Raw genomic sequence first — 9,719 nt, 5'->3', positions numbered from 1 at the left:
TGCTAGCCATTAGCAAACTCAATTCCAGGTAAGTAGCTAAAAGGACTGCTTTTCTGGATTAGATACATATCCCGAATTTCATACATACACTGTTAGCTCTTCAGCAAAGCAACACCAAGTCTTAAATTTCAATTATCTACTTCATCTGCCTAGTGTTAGCAGGGCTACCAAAGAATGGCAATGAAGACCAAGGACAGATTTTACTGGAAAGGTCATCTGTGTCCCTTCGTCTTACACAAGGCTCAGGGCCCACAGTATAGTCGTCAGGTAGACCTCTTAAATCCATGGCTCAGAACCAAGTAATCACACCTAGTAGTACCTGAGTGAAAAGGACAAAATGCCAGGACGCTCAAAGATGTACTGTAACAATGAAATTTTTAAATCTCTGAAATCAAGTTCTCTTCATAAAGGTACATACACACAGTTAAAATCCCTAACCAGTTCTAATGCTTTTAAATGCCCTGAGTTATCAGTAATGGTAATTAATTGAGTAAAGAGTTATACTGTCCAAAGTATTGTTTATTTACCAACAAGAAATTATTCCTTAGCCCACACAGTCATGGTTCAGGAACACAGGTCAGTGACAACTTTCATGGAACTCAATCCAAAGAAATTCTGTGGAGAGAAGCACAATGGCTAACTTAGTGACAAACATTCTCTCAATACCTTTACTATCTCTGAGATCACCTGCAGTCTATTCCTACCAGTGGACCCCAAACATGAATCATTCACCCTCAGCCCCAGGAGAAGGCCCAGCTCAGGCTGCTGGACTTCAGGCTCATTCTCCTCTAACCTCTTGATCACTCCAATCAGCCTCTTCTCTGCTTTGGGCACACCACACCTTACTCTCATTTCCCTGCTTTCATTTAACAAATTCTGCTTTTTCATCACCTCTCAAGTCCACCCTCCTCCATTCCCTCTCATACCCTAGACTGTTCCCAACATTAGTCAAAAAAAGAAGCCCATCTGTTTCAAACAATACGTCCCTGTCTCCAAATCAATTTTTTTTAAGTCTGCTTTTAAATAATCAAATTCTTATGAATAAAAAAAAAGTAACATAAAGTCAGCCTCCTAACATCTTTTGATTGTGAAATGCACACCCACCGTAGAAAATTTAAAAATTTCAAAGTTACATGAAAACAGCAGTGTTATGATTCCAAATACAACCTTTAAAATATTTTCTTGGGTTCCCTTCAGTCTTTTTTCTGTACAATTTTTTATATAACATAGATCACTATAAAGGGTCTATAAAACACAGTATTCTGAATCTTCTATTATGTCAAAATTTATTAATGTTACTTTGTGATCATTTCTCATGGGCATAACAGTCCATGGTATGAAAAAGATCATAATTTCCTCTTTTCCAACCACTGAAAATAAACATTTCTATTTTTTCTATTATAAATAACACATGTATGCATCTATCTGCATTTCAGATATTTCCTTAAGATAACCGACTAGAAATGGAATGCTGTGGAATCAAATCTTTTATTAGGCAAAACTCAGTCAAAACTACTCTGGAATCTCTTAAAAAACTGATCTAAGTCCAGGCAGCAGGTCTTCTGACCCTAGGTGTTGGGAAAATAAGTGAACTAAGTTGAAATGCTAACATCTGCCTGAAAAAATAGCAGATCCACATTCCCATGCTGTATCAAAATCACTTCCAGGGCTGAGTGGTAGACAGAATCTTTATTCAAATTGTCCTCTTTCATTTTTGGTTGATCTTGTCTAAAGTTAAATACCTGCACGATACGATTCCAAAGTATGAATAGTTTCATAAGGTACTTGACACATGCTTTCAAATAAATTTGATGAATTCCTTTTCATCAGCACAAGTCAGTCGTTTTCAAAGCATAGTACATTCTGAAAGTGTGATTTTCCTAACGTCAGCCTAGCAGTTAGTAACAGCATAATCTGAAAAAGGGTTCTGAACATAAAAAAGTACAAATAAAATAATATTACCTTTACATTCCAAAATCATTTTGCACTCTGAAAGATACCAGCTTTCCTCATCTCCTCAAAATCCTTCATGGAATCATAATTTCTATAAAAATCTGCATATGCCTTCTTTCTTGGTTCAGCTACTGCAAACTAAAAAGTAACAGTTAGGATTTTTTTTTTCAATTATTACAAATTTAATACTTAAAGAAAAGGTTAACTCCTAGTACGTTTCAGTTCACCTTTAATTTGAACCCTACACTTTTAAGACAAGGAGTGGAGGAGGTAACACAGATGCAAGGAAAGAAGAGAAAGCAGCTGTAGAGAAACTACACAAGAGGGGCCTCCTTGCCCAGGGGCAGATTATGCCTTTCACTGGGCAGTGCATGTCTGTTGGGGGTGGGGGGAGGCATGGCAAGGCCAACTGGCAAGAGCCAGAGAAAGACACCCAAAAGGCTAAAAGGTGCTGCCAGGGGGAAGACTGCAAGCTTCCTTCCAGCAAAGCTTAAAGAGCTTGATACCAAAACATGCTAAAATATATTGGTTCAATTTAAGCCACAAAATGAATTTCAAAGGATTCTGAGTAACCATCTGCCTCTAAAAGGCACAGAACAGTTTCTATCTGGCAAGAACAGTTCTGGATGATTTACACTTCATAATTTAAGCCCGAAGAGTAGGCACTGACCTGTTTTTACAAATGAGGAAATGGATTCAAAGTTTAAGTGATTCGATCAACATCCATAAAGAAGCATTAGATCGCAGGTGGCCAGACTAGGATTCAAACCCAGGTCTGGCATATGGCAAAGTTTTTATTCTCCAAAATACACTGCATAGTGGATTTTAATGTGTGGTTTATAATCCAAATTCAAATGCCATAATGCATATATATACACCAGTAAAAATTCAAGTGCCACCTACATCAGTGAAGGTACTGCTGAAATACACGGAACTATACTACCTGACGGAGTAACACAGTAAGAAGCCCCTTCCCTGGTCAGACTTACTGTTCTACCTTCTATTCGAATTCCCAACTTCTTCTAGTAATAGACAAAGGGGCAGGAGCCCCAGTGCCATACTCTGGACTGAGGTCTGCTGGGGTCCATCACCACACAAGACAACAATTAACATTTTGTTAGAACACAACATATTTTTCATTTGAAAAATATAGACCACCAAGGCAGAGAAAGTAATAGGCTTAGTAAGTGAACCTAAGAAATAAAGCAAAGTGATTTTATAACCCCACATAAATTATTTTGTTGTCTGTTTCACTTTAAATGGAAGGGAGATTTTTTTAAATCTGAAAAATCCACTTTGGCAAGAAAAGTATATAAGTTATAAACTTAGGGCCACCAGATCATGAGTAACTTGAAGCCATAAAATACAATCTATACCTGAGGCCTTATAAAGATAAACCACTACCTGAAGATTTACAACAACCCTAATTTATATGATAATTAAGGACTTCTTGTGGCACAAATGGTTAAGTGCTCAACTATAGCCAAAAGGTTGATGGTTTTAACCCACACAGAGGCGCCTCAAAAGACAGGCCTGGCAATCTGCTTCCAAAATGTCACAGCCTTGAATACCCTATGGAGCAGTTCTACTCCGCACACATGGGGTTGCCATGAGTGGGAATCGACTCAATAGCAACTAACAACAGTAACCAGTGAACCTGAGTGTGGTGCCGTAGATCACTTCTGTGTGGCATTTCTACCCATGGTCTTGTAACTTCCACCCAAGTGGTTGGGCGGGACTGTGTGACAGGTAATTGTGGCCCACCTAGGGGATTGGTTATTTTGCCATCCTGCTAGGCTTGAGGTGAGCAATTCCAGAGTCAGGAAAGAGAAGAGCCCACCACCACCAAGGAAGAACAGTCAGGAGCCAGCATGTCCTCTGGACCTGGGGTCCCTGTGCTGAGAAGCTCCTGGAAGCAGGAGTCCAAGAGAGTGAGTGAGCTGTAACCCTGAAGACAGTGAGAAGTGGTGGCAGGAGAGATCCAGCAGCAGGAGACGGCAAGGTGGGCTTCCCGGCCCATGGAGAAAGAAAGTCGAGTGCCTCTGAGCAGAGGCCTAGGACTAGGGAGAGGCGTGCCTGCGAGGCTGGCTGGGAAGAGGCTGTCCTGATGGAAGAAGTGTATCCTGAGTGTTACTGAGCCTGAAAGGTTTAACCGTTACCCTATAATCATAAGTACTGTCTCTAAGTTCCTGTGTGGCCACTGCAATGAATTATCAAACGCAGCGGAGAAGTAGTGTGTGCTGTGGGAGGGACAGCTGCTATCAGAATTGGTAAAGATGACACAGAAAAGAGGCTTGTCTGGCCTCCACCTCATGGAAGTCAGCCTTGAGCTACTGATCTTGGTTCTCCTTCCCCTCTTGAGGGGCTGGCGGAGGTCAGACACCACCTCCAAGCCGTTATTACACTGGGGGAAAATCCCATTCAGGATAAACACTGTTCGTATGCTTCTTAAGATCTAATCCATGTTCATGCATTTAGATTTATGGCAAATTAACTTAACCAAAAATGATTTACTGGATGGCTATTTCACATAAAGAACATAGAAGTTGACCGAAATTGTGAAAACAGTCCAAACCAGTAATACAAAAATACTGGTCTTCGAAAGCACTCAACATTAACCAGGTAGAGGAAAGGAAGGAATTGAGCATCTACTAAGGGCACTGAAGTTCACTCCCGGATCCTCAATGCTTCTGGGAACTTTCCTTCCAATCAAATCCAAACAGCTAACTAAACAAAATCGCTCTGACTCACTTACCAAGCATTTCTTGATTCTCCATCATAACAGACTGACCGTTTGTCTGGCAAGGTACCACCCTCCTAGTCTAACAGAAGAGACAAACTCGGATGCAATACTATGTGCTCAATGCTGTAAAACAGTCTGGTACAAAGTGCCTGAGAACCCAAGAGTGCAACCAACCCATCTGGGGAATGGGCTAGTCTCCACAGAGAAAACGTGAACAGGCCTTGAGAATGAACTAGAATTTGCCAGACACTGAGGTGGAAAATAATCCTGGTAGGGAAAACTGCATGTGCATAAGAATGGACGAAAAGTAGAACCGGGTAACAGTGAGTAGTTCTGAATGACTGGAAAGTTGGGTGTATTGGGAATGATGGAGAAATGACACTGGCAAGGTGGAGAAGGCATATCAGATTAGAAACAAAACTAGTTTGAGCACTGGTATCTTTCGGAAATCACTCACAACTCATTGGTAGGCCATGAAACCAATTTAGTGAGCTGCAGCCAGCACTTAAAAAAAGAGAAAAAAAAGTTTGTTATATGTACATATGTACTTATAAACTCTCTAAAACCAAAAAACCAAACTCACTGCCATGAAGTCAACTTGGACTCACAGTGACCCTATATGACAGAGTAGAACTGCTTCAGAGGGTTTCCAAGGCTGCAATCTTTAAAGAAGATTGCCACATCTTTCTCCCACAGAGCAGCTGGTGGGCTTGAACCACCGACCTTTCAGTTAGCAGACCTTTTGGTGAGCAGACGAGCTCTTAACCACTGTGCCACCAGGGTTCTTTATAAACTCTCTAGACACAGTCATATGTACATGTCAACTAAATCACAATACAAAATGTTATATTTTACTGCAGCTCAAAAGTTTGAAAGCCACTGCACACTGGGGAGACCAAGGATATGAATAGATCTATAATAGGGATACCAGTTAGAAGTGGCAAGAATCCACACAAGAAGTTATAAAGGCTTCAACAAGGACAGTGACAATGAGGATGGAATCAAGAAATGAGTTGATCCTATTTTCTCTCCTCACCTCCACTTCACTTACTCATCCACCCATTCCTTCATTCCACAAACATTTATTTCATGCCTACTTGGCCCTGGGTGGTGCAGTTAAGTGTTCAACTACTAGGTGAAAGGCTGGCAGTTCAAACTCACCCCAGAGGGACCTCAGAAGACAGGCCTGAGGCTCTGCTTCCGAAAGTTCACAGCCTTGAAAACCCTATGGAGCAGCTCTACTCTGCACACAAGGGGTCACCATGAATCGGAATCGACCCGACAGCAACTAACGTGCCAAGCAGCAGGAACCTCAAGGCCTCACACCAAGCAAAGGGTTTACTCTTTGTGCTTATCTCTTCAAAGGGTCCTAAAGCATGGGCCCAGTTTGGTGCTTTTGCTCAGAATGTTACCCCTCCTCTTTGCTCTCCAACCTCTCCCTAACTTTCAAGGCTCAAATCCCACCTCCTTTACCAAAGAGCTATGACTCACACCGATCTTTCTTCTGCCCAAAAATGCCCCCTCCCAAACGTGTTTTTCATTTTTATTTTGCAATATTCTGTAACTTTGTCACCTCCCCAACTCCACTGCAAGTTCTTTAAGGACAGACATTTAGTCATATAACTTTTGTATCCTCCAAAGCACCCGGAACTTTTTAGTACCTAACACTGTACTGAATTTTAGACACTGCCTCTTATTCAACAGATCCTTTTAAGCACCTGTTTGTATATCCAGTACTAAGTTAAGACAATGGAGTGCCACAATGAACAAGAAAGACGTGGCACCTGCTGTAATGAGGCTCACCATCTAGTAAAAAATACAAATACTAAACAAAAAGTTTCTAAGTATGTAGAGTTACAGAAGCAAAGCTCTGAATTCTCTCATGGGCCACTGCAATGACATTGTCATAAACATGTATTATCATAAACATTTTTACAGAAAAGTCGCAATATAATATGCACCCTTTGATAAGAACAAAGGGCACAATAGCAAAATACATAGACGGCACAACAGTAAAATGTAATTCTGTGACAACAATTCAAGGTGCCACACAGAACTACTGACTTCCCCAACCGTCCACTTACTTAGCTTCCTATAAAGATGGAGGAAGAGCTATCTGGGGGAATTATGAGGTACCTTCCTGTGAGAAACTCTTTTAATTCTCCTGGAATCCATATTTCTGGCTTTCATGAAGTTTGGGGGTAACCCACCGAAGGCCATTGCCCTTAGGTGTCCTTTGAACCTTGAAGAAAATGGTCTTCTAAAAATTCACCTTTAAGTCAAACAATGGTCCAGATAAACCAGTAAAAATCGGTTTGCCTTAGGCTGTGGGCTCTTTTGAAGAATTATCTAGGTGTAGCCAGTTTCCAGAGCCCTGGTAAAAACAGTGGTTAAGAGCTCAGCTGCTAACCAAAAGGTCAGCAATTTGAATCCACCAGCTGCTCCCTGAAAACCCTATGGGGCAGTTCTACTATGTCCCATAGGGTCACTATGAGCTGGAACCACCTTGATGGCAACAAGTGAGGCAGTTTCCAGGAACAGAAACTCCAAGGTCAGACTAGAAGCTGTGTTTTAGGGTAAACTGTTGTAACAGGCAGTCCCTGGGTTCCGAATGAGATCCATTCGTAAAGTGTACCTTTAAGTCAAATTTCAAGGTAAGTCAGAACAGGTGCATATGGTTCTTATTTAGCCTTACTTTAGTGCAAGAAAAGGCTCTAAGCCTTTTCAATGATTTAAAGCTGCATGTGCAGCAAAGTGAAGGTGATTATAATGAATAATTTGTTGCTGTGTAGGGGTTAGTTCAATCGTTCCAAAGTGAGGGCAAATTTACTTAACATTAAAGGGCAAGTTCAGCTGTCCATAAGTCTGATGTTTGTAACCCAGGGACTTTCTGTATATAAACACTGCTCTGGCCCTGTTTCCATGGCAATGCTGAAAGATACAGTTTAAGAATTTTGGAAGTTTTTCATTCTGGGAACATTTTTGACTTCCTAGTTGAAATGTTACCCTGATTTGCAAATTGTAAATTAAATAAAGGTCTGTCAAGTTCTACTACTGGCTTAATATTTTTGTTTTAATACCTGTCACAGTGACAGGAGGGGAAGAGGGAGAGAACACGTTAAAGAAGGAGTTTCTTTAAAAGACTCTGAACTACTTATAAAAATAAATTTTAAAATAAAAAACACACATACTTTATGACCTTAAGCACAAAATAAAAAACATACACACATACCTTATAGAAAGTTGCAACCCCCAGGGACATAACGAATGCTCCAATAATATGAAATCGCAGTCGCTTGGCCAGAAGGCCTCGCATCTGCGGTTTTGCCAAAACACTGGAAGACATGGTGGTTCTTCTCCCTGATAAGTAAAATAATAATAAAAGAAAATCCTTAGGACAGTAAAATAAGGAATTCTTATGCATAATACATTTTAGTATCTGAGAGGCACAAGCAGTGGACTGACTCCTACAAAACTGAGGGCATTTAATGGCTTCATCGGTTCCATCTTTTATTCTCTCATACACTAAACGATTATTACCCAAAGTATCTGAGATAACTGGGGCACAACACTAGTGAGCAAAAACTACAAACAAGAATCAATCCCAACCACAAAAATGACAAGTGGTGTTTCCATACTGGTAATTCTAAGCGCAAATGCTTACTACCAACTCATTAAATCTTCAAGACAACTATGTGAAGTAGATACTGTTAATATCCCCATTTTACTGATGAAAAAGGGGGGCACACGTGGCTTACGTAACGTTTCCAAGGTCACTTTTCCAAGGTCACACTGTAAAAGCTCTGATGGGAACCCAGGCAACTCGGCCTCGAAATCCCAAGCTCGTAACCGCTACACTGCAGCAAGGCCTCAAGCCCAGGCGCTGAAGGGCGCCGCGCGGGCCGCTCCCCGCGGACTTCCCTTCCCTACCTTTCTAACTCCAGTTACAAACGCCACCACAGCGAAGACCAACACCGCTTTACCTACGCTGTCTTTTACGCCTCGTGACCTGCTAAGGAAGAAACTACCACCCCTTTTTACGGGTGAAAACACTGGGGTCAGAAGGTTAAGTGACCTAGCCAAGGTCACACTGACTCGGAAAGACGAAGCCGGGGTCCGGCCGCCGCCCTCCTCAGGCCGCGGCAGGCGCGCGCAAGGGTCTCCACGGGCGAGGTCCAAGGCACCCCGACGGACACATGCGGAATCACCACTCAACCTCAAGAAAAGCAGACGGACGGCTGGGGCGGGGGAGGCGGCAGTTCTCGGAATCAGAACGTAGGGGAAACGCTAAAGCTAGCGGAGCTCACCTCAACACCAACGTCCTTCTGGACTGATGGAGAACCGGGCGAGTCGTCAGCAACGCGCAGGCGCAAAAAAAAAAAAAAAAGAAAGAAAGAGGACGCGGAGACGGTGGCCGAAGAAGTTCAAAAGGCCTTTGACGCAGTCACCCGCGGCTCACAGGTGGAGTTCCCTTGACTCTCCTTTGTGTGACTTGGAGAAAAAACTTGACTTCCTGAGCCGATTTCCTTACTAAATTGGAGATATTAATAGTACTTATACACCAAGTTCTTATGAAGTTATTAGGATATTCTAAGATATTTAGTATGTAATTTTTTTTTTTTAAATGTATGCTACAAATTATCCTGGGTGCAGGATTTCCAGAACTGTCTGCACAAAGCAATACTTACACTGTAACTACCTTTGCGCTTGTAACCATTTAGTTTGGGTAAAGAGCAAATAAGAGCCAGCTGCAGACCTCTGGGCACATAGCAGGTACTCAATCCAGGAGTTTAGAGGCCAGCAATTAATACTAATTCCATAAGATGGGAGCTACCACAGAAATGTGGCCCAGCCACTGCAGAAGCAACTACCTGCCTGGCAGAGCAGAGGAAATTTTGTTGGAAGAGAGGATATTTGTGTGCGGTTTTGAATAAAGGGTATATATTTTGAAACACTGAAGGCAGGCAATGTGGAGTTCATGGAAAATGATGTACAAGGGTAAGGCTCCTATGCCTTAGAAGTG

General features: G+C 41.9%; 1 protein-coding gene across 1 annotated transcript; it reads right to left on the bottom strand.

The window, feature by feature from the left end:
* Positions 1-501: 501 nt before the first annotated feature.
* On the bottom strand, positions 502-9,067 carry LOC101354643 (cytochrome c oxidase subunit 6C). Its single transcript, XM_004370736.2, has 4 exons — positions 9,004-9,067; positions 7,929-8,056; positions 1,963-2,091; positions 502-615 (listed from the first exon to the last, which is right to left on the bottom strand). The coding sequence occupies exons 2-3, from the start codon at positions 8,040-8,042 to the stop codon at positions 1,978-1,980; spliced, it is 228 nt and encodes a 75-aa protein (XP_004370793.1). The 5' UTR covers positions 8,043-8,056; positions 9,004-9,067; the 3' UTR covers positions 502-615; positions 1,963-1,977.
* Positions 9,068-9,719: the final 652 nt, after the last annotated feature.

The sequence above is a fragment of the Trichechus manatus genome, unplaced genomic scaffold (genome assembly GCF_000243295.1).
Source record: "Trichechus manatus latirostris isolate Lorelei unplaced genomic scaffold, TriManLat1.0 scaffold00009, whole genome shotgun sequence".
Taxonomy (NCBI): Eukaryota; Metazoa; Chordata; class Mammalia; order Sirenia; family Trichechidae; genus Trichechus; species Trichechus manatus.
The sequence above is the reverse complement of the archived record's forward strand: the minus strand, read 5'-3'. Positions and strand labels throughout refer to the sequence as shown.

What these genes read in the sequence shown, in the direction of transcription:
- LOC101354643 (XM_004370736.2), bottom strand. Translation starts at nt 8,042, where the DNA reads ATGTCTTCCAGTGTTTTGGCAAAACCGCAGATGCGAGGCCTTCTGGCC. An exon ending in GGGTTGCAACTTTCTATAAG is followed by an intron (nt 2,092 to 7,928) that starts GTATGTGTGTAT and finishes GTTACTTTTTAG; the next exon opens with TTTGCAGTAGCTGAACCAAG.